General features: G+C 42.4%; 1 protein-coding gene across 1 annotated transcript in view; it reads right to left on the reverse strand.

The window, feature by feature from the left end:
* CFAP47 (cilia and flagella associated protein 47) overlaps positions 1-19,852 on the reverse strand; it is an 874,184-nt gene that overhangs the window by 15,145 nt on the left and 839,187 nt on the right. The window contains exons 63-64 of the mRNA XM_069757658.1: positions 14,364-14,525; positions 10,458-10,626 (exon numbers count right to left, since the gene is read on the reverse strand). Coding sequence (XP_069613759.1) covers positions 10,458-10,626; positions 14,364-14,525 — 331 coding nt within the window. The remainder of the gene's footprint in view (positions 1-10,457; positions 10,627-14,363; positions 14,526-19,852) is intronic.

Consider the following 19,852-nt stretch of genomic DNA (forward strand, 5'->3'; position numbering starts at 1 on the left):
GACACTGGAAGAGCACAGCTGCATGCTCATAGTATTAGGGTGGGTGTGTTCTTAGTGTGGGTGCAGGAAAATTCTGACACCTGGCTACAGTTAGCCGTGGGTGACTGCATCGCTATGTATGCTGAGGGTGCCAGGCCTTCTGGCTCCGCTTGGCCCTGTGTAGCCTCACACAGGTTGAGCTCAGCAGAACCTTCTGCTCTGCCTGCTTGCAAGACCAAACTGACACACCCATCCCTCTGCTGCAAGGGTTTTTACAAAAGAACCTGTGGCCGCTGGCAACATAGAAAACACGGGGCTGGGGAGGAAACAGACTGCCCCACTACCATCCTGTAGTCCATTTAAAAAATAAAAGCCCAGAGCAGGTTTTCTTAAATCTGCCTTGTGCAAATAGCTTGCCAAGATCAACACTTACTTCTATTCTGCATTGCAATCACAGTTATGCCTGTGTCTGCAATGCACTCCCATGGCCTCCATATGCTTCTTTGCACATCCTGGGGGACACATAGCAACCCTCGCATATCAAACCGGTCACTGCCTCACAGTGTCCACATCTTAATTGGAGTAAGGGTTTAGGAATTACAGCTCTTCAAAATGTAACTGCCACTGTTTAAAGGTACCAAAGATAATTGGACAGATATCTCGATAGCTCTATAATGGGATGCATGGGCTATTCCTTCATTAATCCATCATCAATTAAGAAGGTGATTTCCGGTGTGGCAATTACATTTGGAAGTTGTTGCTGTGCACCCACAAAATGTGATCAAAATAGCATTCAATGGAGGAGAAACAGACCATCAGTACACTGAGAAAAAAAGAAGAAATACATCAGAAAGTTATCTGAACTATTAAGAGTGGCCAAATCAACAATTTGGTATATTCTGCAAAAAAAGAGCACACAAGTTAGCTTGGGAACTCAAAAATGCCTGGACATCCACAGAAGACAACAGTGGTGGATGACCACAGATTTGGTATCATGGTGAAGGAAAAAACCCCTCACAACATCCTTCCAATCTCCAGGATGTAGGTGTTTCGGCATCTAAGTCTACCAAAAACAGAACACTTAATGAGAGCAAATACACAACACAACACAAGAAGCTACAAACCATTAATCAGCCTTAAAAATAGAAAGGCCAGATTAGACTTTGTCAAAAACAACATCTACAGAAGCCAGCCCAGTTATGGAAAAGCATTGTTTGTACAGATGGAACTAAGATCAACATCTACCAAAATGATGGGAAGAAAAAAGTATAGAGAGGGCTTGGATTGGCTCATAATCCAAAGCACACCACATCTTATGTAAAACATGGTGGAGGCAGTGTGCTGGTATGGGCATGCATGGCTGCCAGTGGCACTGGGTCACTAGTGTTTATTGATGATGTGACTGAAGACAAAAGCAGCTGAATGAATTCTGAAGTGTACAGGGCTATACTTTCTGCTCAGATTCTACCAAATGCATCAAGGTTGATTGGACGTTCACAGTACAGATGGGCAATGAGCCAAAACATAATGTGAAAGTAACTCAAAAGGTATTTTAAGGCAAAAAAGTGAAGTACCGTATATACTCGAGTATAAGCCGAGATTTTCAGCCCATTTTTTGGGGTGAAAGTCCCCCTCTCGGCTTATACTCGAGTCATACCCAGGGGTCCGCAGGGGAGGGGGAGCGGGGGCTGTCTAATTATACTCACCTACTCCTAGCGCTGTCACTGCAGGTCCCTGCTTCCCTGGCCCCCAGCTTCTTCCTGTAGTGAGCGGTCACATGGTACCGCTCATTACAGTAACTGAATATGCGGCTCCACCTCCCATAGTGGTGGAGCCGCATATTCATTACTGTAATGAGCAGTAATGGTGACAGCTCAATACAGGAAGAAGCAGCCGGCCCTGGGGAAGCAGGGACTGCACCGCGCCAGGAGCAGGTGAGTATAATGGGGAGGGGAGCGCTGTGTGATATTCACCTGCTCCCTGTTCTGGCAGTGCTCCATCTTCAGCATCTTCTGCAGTGACGCTCAGGTCAGAGAGAGCGATGACGTGGTCAGTGCGTGGCTACTGCCTGAACGTCAGAGCAGAAGATGCTGAAGATGGAGCGGCACCAGAACGAAATCAGGTGAATATTGAAAGTGTCGGGAGCCTGAGCGACGAGAGGTGAGTATGCAATTTTTTTTTTATCGCAGCAACAGCAAGTGGGGCAAGTGTCTGTATGGAGCATCTTATGGGGCCATAACGTTTGTGCAGCACTATATGGGGCAAGTGTCTGTATGGGGCCATAATCAATGTTTGTGCAGCACTATATGGGGCAAGTTTCTGTATGGAGCATCTTATGGGGCCATAATCAACGTTTGTGCAGTACTATATGGGGCAAGTGTCTGCATGGAGCATCTGATGGGGAATAATCAATGTTTGTGCAGTACTATATGGGGCAAGTGTCTGCATGGAGCATCTTATGGGGAATAATCAACATTTGTGCAGCACTATAAGGGGCAAGTGTCTGTATGGAGCATCTTATGGGGCATAATCAACGTCTGTGCAGCACTATATGGGGCAAGTGTCTGTATGGAGCATCTTATGGGGCATAATTGACGTTTGTGCATCACTATATGGGGCAAGTGTCTGTATGGGGCCATAATCAACGTTTGTGCAGTACTATATGGGGCAAGGGTCTATATGGAGTATCTTATGGGGCCATAACGTTTGTGCAGCACTATATGAGGCAAATATCTTTATGGAGCATCTTATGGGGCCATAATTAACGTTTGTGGAACATTATATGGCGCAAATATCTTTATGGAGTATCTTATGGGGCCATAATCAACATTTGTGCAGCATTATATTGGGCAAATGTTTCTATGGAGCATCTTATGGGGCCATTATTAACCTTTATGCAGGATTATATGGGGCACTTTTTAATATGGAGCATCTTATGGGGCCATCATAAACTTTATGGAGCATTATATGGGGCTCCTAATTCAATATGGATATTCAAAAACACTTAACCTACTGATGTCTCAATTAATTTTACTTTTATTGGTATCTATTTTTACTTTTGACATTTACCGGTAGCTGCTGCATTTTCCACCCTAGGCTTATACTCGAGTCATTAAGTTTTCCCAGTTTTTTGTGGCAATATTAGGGGGGTCGGCTTATACTCGGGTCAGCTTATACTCGAGTATATACGGTATTACATAATGGCCGAATTAATCATCAGATCTCAACCCCATCAAGCATGTATTTCACATGCTTAAGACAAAACTTAAGGCAGAAAAACACAAAAATAAGCAACAGCTTTTTTCCCCAATGTGGAGCTTACTCTTTGCCACATGGTTTTTTTTTGCCTTCCTCTGGATCAACACGTTAGGGCATGTTAGGTTAGGCTATGGGTTGAACTAGATGGACATATAGTCTTCCTTCAACCTTAATAACTATGTAACTATGTAACAGCTGATGTCAGCTGCAGCAAAAGCCTGGCAAAGCATCACAAAGGAGGAAACCCAGCATTTGGTGACATTCATGGTCTCCAGACTTCAGGAAGTCATTGCCTGCAAAGGATTGTCTTAAAATTTTTAAAAATGAACATTTTATTTATGGTAAAGTTAATTTATACAATTAGTTTTGAGCCCCTGAAATGAGGAGGGTTTGTAGAAAAATGGTTGCAATTCCTAAACATTTTGCAGGATATTTTTGTTTAACCTCTTAAATTAAACCTGAAAGTCTACACTTCAACTGTATCTTAGAAGTTTCATTTTAAATAAAAAAAAATATGGCATGCAGGGGCCAAATCACAAAGATTCAGTCACTGTCCAAAAAATGTCAGGACCTATCTGTATCTAATTTTTACTTACCTCTCAGGTAGTGGGCAAACTCTTTGCTACGATGCCTTTAATACATAGTACACAGAGACATAAAGGATTCCTGCTCTCTTTTCTCTCGGTAGCACATTTTCAGAAACAGCAGTAGCATGAAGGAAATCATAGAGTAATACTAGGCAGAGTAGCTCTGAATCCAGCTCTGGGCTGAGATAAGACACTAGAAAACAATAGCACCATCTGTGTTTGTCTCTCTGCCTGTTCACTCAACCAGTTTACTCCTTCTATTTCACCTAGTGTGTGATCTGATATTCAGCAAGTCAGATTATGGCTGTGTTTGTAAGCTGTAAGTGAAAGATGAATTTAGGAGGTTGGAGGGTGTAGAAGTGGCTCTTATGTATAAAAAGAGGCATATTTTTAAATACCATGTATTGCAAAGTTTTTTTTATATTTGCTTGATTTATGAAAAGCTGTTGAAACAACAATGGCCATTTAAACAATTTAACTTATAGACCTGACCAATAGCAGAGGGTCAATGGAACTTGACCATGGAATTAATGCTTAAGTTGTCCCCTAATAGGCACAATGCTTCACATAAATTATTCCTATTCATAGGATATATAGGACACATAGCATCCTATAGAAAATAGGAATCTGTTCTGATGCGAGTTGCCCTACATGCAATATGGAAGACACTAATTTGATGCACATGCTTTGGGAATGCTCTGTCTTGAGGATATAATGGAAGGGAATTCTGGCCATCAATAAAAAGGTCTATAATTTTGAGCTTGTTGCAAATCCTACAATATGTATCTTGGGGTTGTTAGAAGATTAAATTGAATTTGATCCTACTCAAATAGGGATTTCTAGAATTCTATATCAGGCGAAGAAACATATTGTGTCTTGGTTGATTCTATTCTCACCCACGTCAGTGGCTTAGTTTAAAAAAATGGCTACGTGGTATTATTTCAAAGGAAAATGGGCTATATAAAAAATAATGCTCTTAATAAATGTGAGAGGATATGGGGTCCGTGGCTTGGTATGCCATCCTGTGTATTGTTGTTAGAAAGAACTTTTGAAAATGTTCTTCCTAGCTTTATTTTGTTTGTCTCTGGACACTACAGTATTTAATATTGTACTGTATTTAACATGTACAGTATACTTTGTGTATATGTGGATACAACTAGATTGGAAATGTGAATGCGTCTTAGGGGTTGGAAGAGTGGAGTAATAGACAGCTGAACAAAACTGTGGGCGACTGAAGAACTGGACTGTACTCATTTGGAAAAAAAATATTTAAGATGATACAAGTCATTGTATTGTATTGCTCCAAAAATGGCTTCTCCCACTACAAGAAATTACAGTATAACGTTTTTATCACTTTTTTTCTGCACAGATTCGTCACAAAACCTGGAGGATTTCCTAGTGCCAGCAAAGTGAATGAGAATCCTGAAATCTCAAGCACATGTTGCTTTTTTTCCTTGCAGATTTAAATCTGTAAAATGTCAATTCTTTCAGTATTTTTGCTGGGGAAAAATCTGCATCAAAAGCACATGTTTTGCTGCAAATATTTCATGTGTGCACACAAGCTATGGCAATTTTCCCACAATGAGCTTTTGATGAGTTTTTGATGTAGCAGATTTTCTGCACTTGTAAATAAATTAGGTGATTACATGTTTGAGTGCGGCTTTTTCATGCGTTTTTGGCGCTGCGTTTTTTGTCTCTTATTCATATGTCATGTTTAAATATAAAAGTGCTTCTTACAAAATTAAAATATCATCAAAAAGTTAATTTATTTCAGTTCTACAATACAAAAAGTGAAACTCATATATTATATGAGTCATTACAAACAGAGTGATGTATTTCAAGTGTTTATTTTTGTTAATGTTGATGATTATGACTTACAGCCAATGACAACCCAAATTTTATTATGTGCTTTAGACAGTTTCTATGACAAGAAGTCCAGGAAGCTCTAGAACAAGGAGTGTCTTATCAAAAATGTGCGTTTGTTAATGTGCAACACTGTGCACCAAAAAATGGGCAAAAATTGTGATGCACAAAGTACGTCAAATAATAGGTAGTGTAAACCTAGAATGGATGATCTTTAAATTAGACTTATCAAACAGCATGAGCCTCTATGATAAATATGGCACATTTTAAGACTAACAAGTCTAGATTTGCACTAAGAATAAGAAAATATTCATAATTATGCCCAATTGTATCAGTTTTGCACAGATAAAACCTTATCTATGTGTATATTTAGAGTTAATGTTGTAATTATTGTTTACACGGTGAGCATTATTATTTTTGTGTTTTCTAACATTTTTAATCCCCAAGTAGTATTTCCTTATTCTAGTATTCCACTTAAAATCCAACCAGAGAAATAAAAATACAATGCTCCTTCTTCCTCTAAAAGTGTTGTGATAGTACAAAATGTTAATGTCAGCAGCATCGTACACATTTCACAGATTAATGAGACCGTGTGATAAACAAACACCTTCATACGGCAAAAGAAGGGATGAAGAAGACTAGCGAGAAGTCCTGTGTTAGAAAAGACCTTGGGGATGCGAGTTCTCATGTACACATAAATAAAATGCAGATGTTGATGGATGACAGTGTTACACTTATACAGCTCACACATCTAAAATGTCTTAAAAATGAAGCAGTAAGTCTCATCGAAAAATGTACCTAGCCCTTGCATTGACCTTATCATATGTAGTTGCCGATAAAGTATTGTTCATATTATGATTTATGGAAGGAAAAATGCTATGTCTCATGTTCAGAAACCCATTTGGTATACACAGGAGGATGGATATGATCCACTGTAGTTTTTCTTGTTCTATTGTAGCTTTTATTCTAGAAACAATCCCAACAAAAGTTGGCCAATAAATGGAAATGTATTTTATTCCAGCCACAGTGTGCCATAATTACTGAAGACAACTATAGCTAATGAGAAACTCTACCTTCTTCAGACTTAAATGGTCAATATGTTCAGACATGTTCTATGAGTTGGAAATTCTACTCCAGCCATATTAAGTGTTTTTTATTATGCTTGTCCACAAATCATATACTGTTAAAATATTTCACTATGGGTGGCCTTGGTCTGATAAAAAAAGTGTGCTATTCTGTTTCAAGCCAATATGATATTTTCTGCATTTCTGATGATCTGTAAATATTAATAATAGGATCGTCCACTGTCTGTAGACTGAGTTACTATAGGAATTTGGATAATAATTATAACTATGTACTGTGATCCCTGTGTGGCCTATTTATTATAATAATAAAAAAAAAAAAAAAGGTTCCTCGCATCATGTTCTCATACACTTTATGCAGTATTAGCCCTCTGTGTCTGTACTGCTACATACTGGTTCATGCAGCTTTACATGAACACCCGAGCCTTACACTATGGCTGGTCCGAATAACTAAAGCAATTGTTACCATCCACCTCTCGTGTCTCCCCTTTTCCCCATAGTTTGTAAGCTTGCGAGCAGGGCCCTCACTCCTCCTGGTATCTGTTTTGAACTGTATTTCTGTTATGCTGTAATGTCTATTGTCTGTACAAGTCCCCTCTATAATTTGTAAAGCGCTGCGGAATATGTTGGCGCTATATAAATAAAATTATTATTATTATTATTATTACTGTAGTATACATTATTTGGTGGAAAACAAAGCTAACCTCAGCATAACCTAACAAGACTGAATGTACGCCATCAATATAGCAGCCATAACAGTTCACACAAAGGTTCTTACTCTTCTTTATAGAAACAGATACAAGCAAGAACTTTGTGTTCTTTTAAATTGCATCTTTCTTTTTTTTGTACCATATTAGCATACTTTACTGTGTATTTATCCATGAAGCTGTCATTTACATTAATCTTTCATGTCACTAACTAAGCTTAAAATTAAACAGACCTCCATTTCTAAATTAGAAAGCAGATAACTAAGTAGTCATTCCAAAAGTGGAATGCATTTGTTTAAGTGTTGGCATAAAGACCACCAAGGAAATTATTATTGACCTGAAGTAACACTTCTTTCTGAAGACAAAGTTGTGGCATGTGAACATGCTGAATGTTTTTGATAAGATGAAAGTTTCTAGGTTTGTTGTAGTAACAAGAAAATCTCATTCATTCTCTGATACAGATTAAAACAATGCTTTCAGGCACCAGTTCAGGTAATCTACAGGTCTCTTCCTATATATATGTAGGAGTGAGGACCTGTCAATCATATGTTGTGGTGCTGGGAAGAGTCTGATTTCTAAATATGGTCCCCAACCCTCCTCTAAGAATAATTTCTCTGAAACAACAGAGTATTTAGTAGAATAATAATCAATCATGCAATCGAGTAGCGATTCATGTTGCTACAGGTTTTGGCAGCATAAAATGCCTGATAGATTCGTGATAGAGGGGTTGTCTGGTCTTAAGCTACAAGTCTGCAGTTACACTGCCTGTCTACACTGTCAGACTACAGACTTGTAAATTCTCACATTGTGCACTGCACATTTTGAGGATTCTCCAGTGCCAGCGCCGGGAGCACAGACGCATCACCTTACGTATGTGAGTTGCATACATATGGTCATGTGCTTACTAGATGGGTGCAGTGTCACTCAATGTAAGTGTATTGAGCGAGGCAGGAAACATTTTAGTCGGAATATGGTCGGAAGCGTGAATATTGCATACTTGCGATCACATTGTAAGAGTGGTGGACTGCACTGTATTGTTCCTGCCCCTGAAGACACCAATCATGTTATGTAAATGATCTCATGCGTTTGTATACATATATTGTGTCATGTGAAGTGTGAACTTTGTCCTGCGTTTTTTAGTGTGTATTGTAATATAGACTGTGATATGGTAAGGTATAAAGTTTAGTGTAAGACATAGGTTCGATTTTTGGACATAAGGTAGGGTAAGATAGACTTTGGTAAGCATTAAAGGTGTAATATGTTGATTGTCTGTTTGTATGTAAATGTAATGCATGATGTTTGTGAAGGAGATCTGTCAGCTGCAATAGTTAAAGTTCGGCACTAGCCCATAATGGGAGGTGCAAACCTTAGCAAAAAGGGACCGCTTACTGATAAGTAGTCAGATAAGGAAGTTCTTTAACCAAGGTCAAGTTAAAGTTGCAGTGGGCTGTTAGTGGAAGTATGGAACTATTGTTTGGGGCAGTGGAAGATCTTAATGGCATCCCTTGCAAACATTCCTGCAACATTCGGAGCTCAAGGCTCGATGTTGATACTACAAAGAGTACCTTAGCCTCTGGTGTACAGATGAAGATGGATGTGGAGCAGTGTGAAGGGAAGGTAATGGATCCCGGGTGTACTGTGGAACAGGAAAGAAAATTCCTTAGACTGATAGAGCCAGTAAACGTTGGGCTAGTCCAGGAGTCTGTGGATAGTAATGCTGAAAATGTAGTGTACCAAGAAAACAAGAAATGAGAAGTGTTGTGCCCAATACTGTGGGTTTTACAATCTGATAAACTTCAACTGTCCAGTAAACTCATGAGTGTTGAAACAAACTGGGTATTCCCTGAGTTATGTTCAGCGGCTCCAGAAGATGGAGGTCTTGAGACAGCAGAGGTGATACATCCCACACCTGACAGCACATTTGGATGGGGACACAAGTATACTGTAAAGTGTCAGGGGATTATGGAGCAGCAGCTCGTCAACAGCTACTACTCTCCATGCACAGTGCACAATGTGAGGATTCCCAAGTCTGCATTCATACAAAGTAACTGCATTGAATGACTGCAAACTTGTAGCGGAGGACCGAACAAACCATTTTATGATTGCTGGCAGATTTGATATGTTCTGTATCTAAAGTGCCCGGTTTACCATGAAAAATGTTTATTATGTTCAAAAGTTTCTCCAGACCACAAAATGAAATAAACAGATGAAAGGAAAGTGGTTACAAAATTTAAAAAAAAACACAATATATTAACCTATTCTGAGCACTCCCTGACTTCTTACCCCTCCTTGGCCACAACTCCCCAGCACTTTATGCAGGTCTTTTGGCACTAGGACCCCAGACGTGTGGAGTACCAGTGAGCTGTTATGGCATAAGGAGTCAGATGAAAGCATGGCAAATGTGGGTTCAATGTGTTTTGTTTATTTTTTATCCACTAGCTAGTCACCAAAAGAATCCGGCAAAAGAAGGTTGGTTGATGAACACAGTGCTGGATTCATGCAAACTGAATTTGATTTCATAGAATCATAGAATGTTAGAGTTGGAAGGGACCTCAGGTGCCATCATGTCCAACCCCCTGCTCAATGCAGGATTCACTAAACCATCTCAGACAGATGTCTGTCCAGCTTCTGTTTGAAGACTTCCGTTGAATGAGAACTCATCACCTCTCCTGTTCCACTCATTAATCACCCTTACTGTCAAAACGTTTTCTCTAAGATTTAATCTGTATCTTCTCCCTTTCAGTTTCATTCCATTGCTTCTCATGTTTCCATGTGCAAATGAGATTAAGGATGCTCTCACTACACTGTCACATCCCTTCAGATATTTGTAGACAGCTATTATGTCTCCTCTTAGTCTTCTTTTTTGCAAGCTAGACATTCCCAGATCCTTTATCCATTCCTTGTCGATTTGTTATGGATCAATTTGCTGCTCTCTGCAGATAAGTTGATGAACAAAGCAACCATTTTGAAACAAAACTTACCCGCACTACTAGTGTAGCTCTGTGCTTCTTGCTGTACATTGTAGGTGTAAAACCAACAGTAATCAATGTTCCTGCAGTTCCGAAGGGTAGCAGTTCTCCAGATTGTGGTGATACACAAAACTCCACATCACTTCCTTGTATAAAACACGCAGTGAATGGCTCTGGATACCTTGTGAAAGTGAGAAAACATTCAGCTGTAATAAGAGTCTACTTTACAGCAAATTAACATTTACAAAGTTATGAAGACACTTCATATTGAATAGAAAATTAAAAACAATCAGATTTTGTAGACGCGATGTTAACAATACATAATGATAGGAACATTTTTCTCTGAAACATTTCTGTCTTCAGCACTGATTAAAAGAATAGAAATGTCAGCAGCAAACTCCAGTTCAATCTGTCACTATGGTTTGGCCTCAAATGCCATTACGCCTGTGTCACGCAGCATTGTGTGCCCTGGGAAATAAGGAAAGGTCGTACACCTTAAACGGTCAGTGTTACAAAGACGGATAGAAGTGGTTTTGTCTTGGTATGTATGTCCTGCACAATTTATTACAACTCTTATTTTTAACCGATACTTTAAAACTGGCACATTTTACTTAAAATGATATGTGCTATACCATACAAACACAATCTAATATTTGACAGCATTCTATATGTTCTGGAATAGCAAAATAGTTAATGCATATCTCCAGTTCAGAGAGATCATTTCTGTTTCCTTGTTTCAGAAAAATATAACAGTAAATGAGAAAAGGCAGGTGCAATGACAATGCAGCGATAACTGATTGCAGCTCAGAACTAACCAGACAAATCACCATTCATCCAGGAATATCATTTTATTCTTATATGGTATGATGCACATTCATTTTTGTCCTGTAGGCTGTCAGAGCAGGCAGATCTATGCTTTGTCATTTTTCTAGCCACGCTACCTTTATAAGGATTTGTACCAGAATCCAGACTAACCAGTGCACAGAAAAGTGTAATTGAGTATGGGCTGATTGAACACCAAAACACTCATGTTTCTACATAGCTGTGAGGCCCTTCCCACACAGTGCTGGCTTGTACAAAGGTCTAAGAGGTAAGGTTTCTCCTTATGGAGAAGACATACCAGCTCTGGCTTGTCAAGGTAAGGAGGCTTATTCACCGTGCAATGCTCCTCTGGGAAATGTAATATGCAAATTGCCTCTTCAGAGAAAAAGAGGACTTAAACTCTATAGCGCCACCTGTTGGAAGTAGCGATCCTACAAGTCACAATCAACCCTTTAACGAGTCGTGCAATATGACTTAGGATAAAAGCCAAATATTGATAGCAGCTATCGGATCACAGCTATGTACACCAATATCTGCTACAGCGCAGGCATGGTGGGCGCCATTTTCAATTTTTTTGTTATACACCTCAGGAAAAGCTCCATCACATGTAGTAACTACACAGTAACTATGCGATTATGCTGCAGTGCAGATGCGACCGCCGGCAACAGCCTGTGGAAGGATTTTTTTTTTCACTATGTGCAGGTATTCATTATGCAAACTAGGGAGCAGGTCACTGAGGGATCAGTGACCTGTCAGCAGTCTGCATTATGAATACCTAATAAGAGCACCACACAAAGATCTCCCCTCCAGGCCTGCCCAAGGGCACGGGCATATCATTACCTCAAAACTTAAAATGAAGATTAAACAACAACCACAAGACAGATTTTCTAAACCAAGGCATCATTTTAATCAGTATAAGGGCACCGACCTGACATTGTAGGTTACTGTGCACAATCCTGCCGACAGGTTCCCTTTAAGAAGTATAAGGTACCATAACAGCGGTATGGAATGCGGTAGTTATGCTATTGAAGGCCAACATTGGTCGTGTTGCATTTTTACATTAGAATTACCAACCACGAAGAATGGAATGAGGATTGATTTTGATAACTAAACAACCATTCTGTATAACAGGATTTCTTCCTCCATGTAATTGCTCCTTTTGACCTCAAATAACTTTTCACTGCTAAGCACGAGAATACAGACGCAATGAAAACTAAATAAGTACAGTCATATTTAATGTTCTAATCAAAATCTAATCCTCTGTTTCAACTAAAATGAAACTCACACAAATAACCTGCTCTTGCACTGACCTAACCTCAGCAAATCTTTGGCAATTAGAAAAATAATTTCAACTGTAAATCGCTACTAAAATAATTATATTCTGCATTACAAGTCCAATAAACAATTAATATCAACCTGATCATTAAAAGTTAGAAAAACAAATAATGAGTTTACAGTTTACAGATACAAAGCTGGAATATCATTATGTTGTCCTTCAGAAAAGGGCATGTAACAAAAAATATTTATCTCAGACTTAACAAAAATGTGTTCTACTAACAGCCAAAGTGGAGCTGTTATAATAAGGAGGGTGAGGTTTTTTTTTTTTTTCATTATTTAAGAAAACTCTAAATAATAACAGATAGGGTATGTGCACACAGGATTTTTTCAGGCGTCTTTTGGAACAGGACCAGTATCAAAAACCCTTGAATTAAAAACACTTTAAATAAGCTATTCATTTCTATAACCACTAACTGCCTATTTGTTCATTTTTGTCAGCATTTTTCTTCTTTATGTTTTCCTTGATGGAAATTAGACTCTGTCCAATTAAAAGGCAGCAAAAAATGCCTCCAGAAACAGCTAAAAACATCAAATCCACTTCATGAAAAGAAAAAATCATTAAAATACTCCCCAAAGAAGTATTTCTTTTCTGAAGCAATGTCTACTCAAGAACCTATATTTTTGACCACCTCAAAAAACATGTTTTTCTCATGCTACATAAACGATTCACAATGAATCTGATCTGTGTTGTAGAATTTAGTGGTTCACTCTCACGAGGGTATAAACAATCAGTATGTAATCTAGCTATGAGGATCCTATCTAAATAACAATAAAATATAACCTTTGTTGATTACCATTAAAATTGATTCTGGACCATCCACATGAGTGACACAAAAAACCAGCCATAAAGTGCGCGTGCTTAACAGTGCTTGATAAAAAATGGTTTGGTCTCACCAAATCTTTTTGTCCCATAACGAATCCATCATGAACAGGAGCAAAAATATGTACCTATTTATGTTTGATAACGGGGGAGGAAGTTGTCTATTCTTCCCTGTCGTGTCCCTGCGCTGCTCCTGTCCTGACAAGGACAGTCCCCAGGTATATGCTACTTTGGGTACCCACAACCACTCAAAAAGTATGTGTATATTCCCTATGCGATTCCTCCCCAATAAGGGGGATTCATCAGTGGAATCTCATGATAAATGTCAAAGAGTGGGATCTCTATAAATAATTTTTCAAAAGATATATAAACGGGAGGCCTGCAGTAACAGATATTCTCCTATTTAGGCATGACCATTTTCATCACCAGCTCTATTGTAAATGTGGTATCCCATGGAAAATAATTAACAGGATTTGAGGAAGGCATTTGGTGCATGCAATTTCAAGAACACCCCTTGCCGATGAGGAATGGGTTAAGATTCCAAAGGACTGTTGCAGAAGCAACAGCCAAGGACACTTATGAAGGGGTTGAATAATTCCATGACTGCAACAGTCATTAAAAGTAGAATTTTGTGTTAAATTTGGAAAAGCCACATGTGTACTTGTGTTCAGATACTTAAATTGCTCTTGCTTTATTATTTTAGTTTACTAAAAAGAATTAGACAATTTGTACATTTTGGTAAGAAGTCTAGGATGGTGGCTAAATAATGTTGATTTTAGCTGTGTGTGTACAATATTAGCATTATACATAAGAAAGGAACATGTTTTATGGAGATTTATCAAAATTATTGCACAGAAAAAGTGTGTCAGTTGCCCATAGTAACCAAACAGCTGTAATGCAACATTACCACTGGTATTAAAGAAAAATAAATGAGATACCTTGTCTGACTAGTTAGTCGAAAGCCAACGGCTGATTCTTTATTAAGTCCAATTGCTTCAATCTGAATGACATCGTCCACATTTGGTTCAGTGGCAATAAACTGAATAGGAAATTTCCATATTCCACCAGTTACACATTGCACAACTAGTAGAGCAGAATGCCTAAAAAAAGAAATAAAATTCAATACAATAATAACTGCAAACTGATGCAAATGGCGGAACAATGATGAGAACAACTATTGTGACTATGTGTGAACTGCATTTTATCTAAAAATCATCCTTGCATTAAAGTTATATTTGTTAGGTCTTGAGTTCCCGCTTCTGCACAGGGGGAATCTCGAGCCATCTCCGCTGCGGTCTCCCATTCTTATCCAGCCACAGTGGAGTCTGCTCAGCAGGGACGTCGGTCCCAGCGTCTTGCTCAGTCTCACTCTGTACAGAGAGTTACTGCTGCTTCTTCAGCTTCTGCCATTAAAGCCAGTGCTGGTCAGCAGCGAGCGGACTTCTCTGGGACTAAGTCCTTGTCTGCACACACTGAGCATGCCCAGGGCAAGATCTCCCGTTGGAGATCGAGGGTCATGTGCTCAGGCTCTGCAGCACATTCCATTGGTCCTCTTGGCAGGTCTTGGAAGGGCAAAGTTTCTGTGGCCACTTACTGTGCTGCAACTATATAAACTGCACATGACCGCACGGCCATGCGCTAGTGTACAATTGTTAATGTGTGTATGTTGTGAGTGCAAGTCGTCCTTGGATACCCCTACCCTATTGAATGTCTGTTCGCGGAAGGTGTATGGTTGCTATCTAGCGCCCGACTTATCCTACAGCACGAATCACACATTACAGCATCCAGTTGCTGTGACCGCCAGTACGGCGCCGTGCACTTCCTCTGTGCTTTCCTTACCCAAGCCTGGGTGGTTAGTGGCGTTCGTCAGTGCGGCACCGCATGCACTCTTGTGCCTTAATATTGTTATTCAGTTTCCTTACACACCCAGTTGTGGTGTTGTGCCAGCAAGGGTCTAATCGGACTTCAATCCTAGTTGGGGTTGAGTTCGCTGACTACTTGCTCGCGCTCTATGTGCGGTACCGCGGTCCTGTGACGCAACAGGATCGCTTCCTTCGCGCTGGGTGAAGTGTAACCCACGTGTGTATACTTATGAGTACCGCCATATAGTCCGTCATTACTTGGCAGCAGGTTCCATCTCTGCACGGTGGACCCCGGGCTGCGAACGCACCATACTCTATCTGTCTTATTATTTGGTGCGTTCCGCTAGCCCTAACATTACACTAGCGCCAGGGTCTGGCTAGTAATGACGGACAAACAGCAATCCTTGCGGTATATCCAGCAGCTGGAGGGTAGGTTGGCGGCTCTTGAGAGCGCAACCTCAGCTGTGGATGTTACCGCAGTTGCTGTACAGGCTGCTAGCGTGGCTGCAGCAACCCTGTCCATTGCCACCCCTGCTCCGACATTTTCTCGCCTCCCGCTGCCAGAAAAATTTTCTGGTGATAGCAAATTTTGTAGGGGATTTGTGAGTCAGTGCTCTATTCACCTCGAGCTCCTGGCTGCACGTTTTCCCACAGAGCGGGCTAAGGTGGGATTTATAGTGTCTCTCTTGTCGGACAGGGCGTTGGAATGGGCTACGCCGCTGTGGGAGCGTGGCGATCATGTGGTGCAGAGTGCTCCGCTGTTTCTGAGCACTCTGAAACAGGTCTTTTTAGGACCTCAAGTCACCCATGATACTGCGCTCCAACTGCTGGCATTAACTCAGGGTGAGTCCTTGGTCAGTCATTTTGCCGTCCAATTCCGCACTTTAGCTTCTGAGCTGGATTGGTCGGATAAAGCTCTTATCCCCATATTTTGGAGGACCCTGGCTGACCACGTTAAGGACGCTCTGGCCACTAGGGAGGTTCCTGCCACACTTGAGGAGTTAATAACTGTCTCCACTCGAATTGACCTCCGTTTTAACGAGCGGAGGTTAGAGCGAGCCCAGTGTAGGCAGAGGTTTCGGCTGGCTCCTACCTTCGCCAAACCTCTGGAATCTCCGGTCCTGGTTCCTGAGTCACATGAGGCCAGGGAAGTGTCACAAGCGGGATCTAAGTCCCGGACCGCTTGTGCACTCAAGGTCTGTCATGTTTGCCAGCAGTCAGGACATCTAGCCACCAGATGTTCTCAGCGGTCGAGGAAACGTCAGCGTCTAGTGGTAGTAGGTGGAGGTACACTAGACACGGCGACGTTTGCCTCTAAATTGTCCTTTAAAGGGACAATTACTATAGGCTCATTCTCCCACTCGGTAGAGCTCTGCGTGGATTCTGGGGCGGAGGGCAATTTTATGTCTTCTGCCTTCGCCCAACGTCACGCAATACCCCTGGTTATGCTAGCTCAACCAGTAACGGTACGAGTGGTGAATGGGTCGACACTGCCCTCACAGATAACACACCAGACCATCCCTTTTACTCTGTCCATGTCGCCATCTCATCAGGAGATTATATCTCTGCTCGTCACTCCTGAGGGAATTGATGAGGTCCTGTTGGGAATACCTTGGCTACGGTACCACTCTCCTCATATCAAGTGGTCCTCTGGCAGAATCCTGGGATGGGGCGAATCTTGTGGGGGTAGGTGTCAGAGGGAGTGCGTTCAGGTTGCTACTACAGAGGTACCCGCAGATCTTTCCTCTCTCCCCAAGCAGTATTGGTCTTATGCAGACGTGTTCTCCAAAAAGGCGGCGGAGATCCTTGCGCCCCATCGCCCCTATGACTGTCCTATTGATCTCTTGCCTGGTGCTGAGCCTCCCCGGGGTAGAGTCTATCCGCTATCTCTCCCAGAGACGGAGGCAATGTCACAATACATCCAGGAAAATCTGGCAAGAGGATTCATTAGGAAGTCAGTGTCACCTGCTGGGGCAGGGATCTTCTTCGTGCAGAAGAAGAATGGGGAATTGCGTCCATGCATAGACTACAGGGGTCTTAATGCCATCACCGTTAAAAATAAGTATCCTTTGCCCTTGATATCTGAGCTCTTCGATAGGCTTCGGGGAGCAAGGGTATTTACTAAACTAGATCTGCGGGGTGCTTACAACCTGATTCGCATCCGTGAGGGGGACGAATGGAAGACGGCTTTTAACACCAGGGATGGGCACTATGAATATCTGGTGATGCCCTTCGGGCTCTGTAATGCCCCAGCCGTTTTCCAAGACTTTGTGAACGATATCTTCCGGGATATGCTTTCCACCTCGGTCGTAGTCTATCTGGATGATATTCTCATCTACTCTCCAGATATTGACTCCCACCGGAGAGATGTTTGCAAAGTCTTCGACCTTCTACGGGCAAACTCCCTCTATGCCAAGTTGGAGAAGTGTATGTTTGAGCAGGAGTCCTTACCTTTCCTGGGCTACATCATCTCTGCCCAGGGATTGGCTATGGATCCTGCCAAACTACAGGCTGTGATGGACTGGCAGCAACCCCATTCTCTTAAAGTGGTGCAGCGCTTTATGGGGTTCATTAATTATTATCGCCAGTTCATTCCGCACTTCTCAACTTTGGTAGCTCCCTTGGTTGCCCTCACCAAGAAGGGGGCGAATCCCAAATTGTGGTCTGAGGAGGTCTCCAAGGCCTTTAACTCTATAAAGTCACACTTCGCTAGCGCTCCCATCCTACATCGCCCCGATGTTGATAAGCCATTTATCATGGAGGTGGATGCCTCTTCTGTTGGTGCTGGAGCAGTCCTCTTCCAAAAGGATGCTCGAGGTCGGAAGCATCCTTGCTTCTTTTTCTCCAAGACCTTCTCACCAGCAGAGAGGAATTATTCCATCGGGGACAGGGAGTTGCTAGCCATGAAGTTGGCTTTCTCGGAGTGGAGACATCTCTTGGAGGGAGCACGTTTTCCCTTCCAAGTCTTCACAGACCATAAAAATTTGGTGTACCTGCAGACAGCCCAGCGGTTGAATTCTCGCCAGGCCAGATGGTCCTTATTCTTCTCCCAGTTTCATTTCACCCTCCATTTTCTTTCTGGGGAGAAGAACATTCGGGCCGACGCTCTCTCTCGCTCCGTTGTGTCATCTGCGGAGGAGGAGGAGGAGCCTCGGCTTATTGTCCCCACCGAGAGCTTGAGAACTGTGGCCCCGGTTTCGCTAGAGTCTGTGCCCCCGGGCAAGACTTTTGTTCCATCCAGTTTGCGACCGGAGGTTCTCTCTTGGGCACACTCGTCCAGGGTGGGTGGACATTTTGGTACCAAAAGGACATCTGAGTTACTGGCGAGGACATACTGGTGGCCGCATATGGCTCATGATGTCACAGAGTATGTTCGGGCGTGTGTCTCTTGCGCCAAGAACAAGACTCCTCGGCAACGGCCAGCTGGTTTGCTTTATCCTCTGCCGGTGCGGACAGGCTCTGGGAGATGGTCGGGATGGACTTTGTGGTGGGCTTACCCAAGTCTCGTAACTGCACCATTATCTGGGTGATCACCGACCATTTTTCCAAAATGGTGCACTTGGTGCCTCTTCCACGGCTACCTTCTGCACGGGTGTTGGCTGTCTTGTTCGTCAAGCATATCTTTCGCCTACACGGTATGCCAGACAGAATTGTTAGTGACCGGGGTCCCCAGTTTGCGTCTCGATTCTGGAGAGAGCTTTGTCATCTACTCAGTATTGAGTTGAATCTCTCTTCGGCATATCATCCCGAGACGAATGGGTTGGTAGAGAGGGCCAACCAGACCTTGGTCACATATTTATGACATTTTGTTTCTGCCAGGCAGGATGACTGGGCATCCTTGCTACCGTGGGCAGAGTTTGCACTTAACAATGCCGTAGCTGACTCCACCGGTCAGACTCCATTCCTCCTAAATTACGGCCAGCATCCGCGTGTTCCTGTGCCCATGCCTGTGTCTTCTGCTGACTCCAGGGTGGCAGACTGGGCTGTGGAGGCACGGGACATTTGGGACCGCACGCAGGATGCCATTCGGGCCTCCAAGGAGAGAATGAGGTCCTCCGCCGATGTTCATCGGTGCCCCGCTCCGACCTTTGCTCCTGGCGACTTGGTGTGGCTCTCCGCCCGTAACATCAGGCTGCGAGTTGAGTCCACTAAGTTTGCTCCTCGCTACTTGGGTCCCTTCAAGGTTCTCGAACGGGTTAATCCTGTGGTCTACCGTTTGGCTCTTCCTCCACGCTTGGGTATCACCGACACCTTTCATGTGTCCCTCTTGAAACCGTATACATGTCCCGGTTTTCCGAGTCATCTGCCGGGACATCGGGTTTGTCTACGGACGATTACGAGGTGAACGCTATTTTGGGGTGCAAGGTGGTACGCGGCAAAAAGTTCTATCTGGTGGATTGGAAGGGTTATGGCCCAGAGGACAGGTCATGGGAGCCTGCTGAAAACATTCGGGCCCCACAGCTCATTGCTGCCTTCGAGCGTAGCGAGGCCCAAGGAGGGGGGGCCCTGGGAGGGGGGGGTAATGTTAGGTCTCGAGTTCCCACTTCTGCACAGGGGGAATCTCG

This window comes from Ranitomeya imitator, chromosome 3, assembly GCF_032444005.1.
Source record: "Ranitomeya imitator isolate aRanImi1 chromosome 3, aRanImi1.pri, whole genome shotgun sequence".
NCBI classification, from domain to species: domain Eukaryota; kingdom Metazoa; phylum Chordata; class Amphibia; order Anura; family Dendrobatidae; genus Ranitomeya; species Ranitomeya imitator.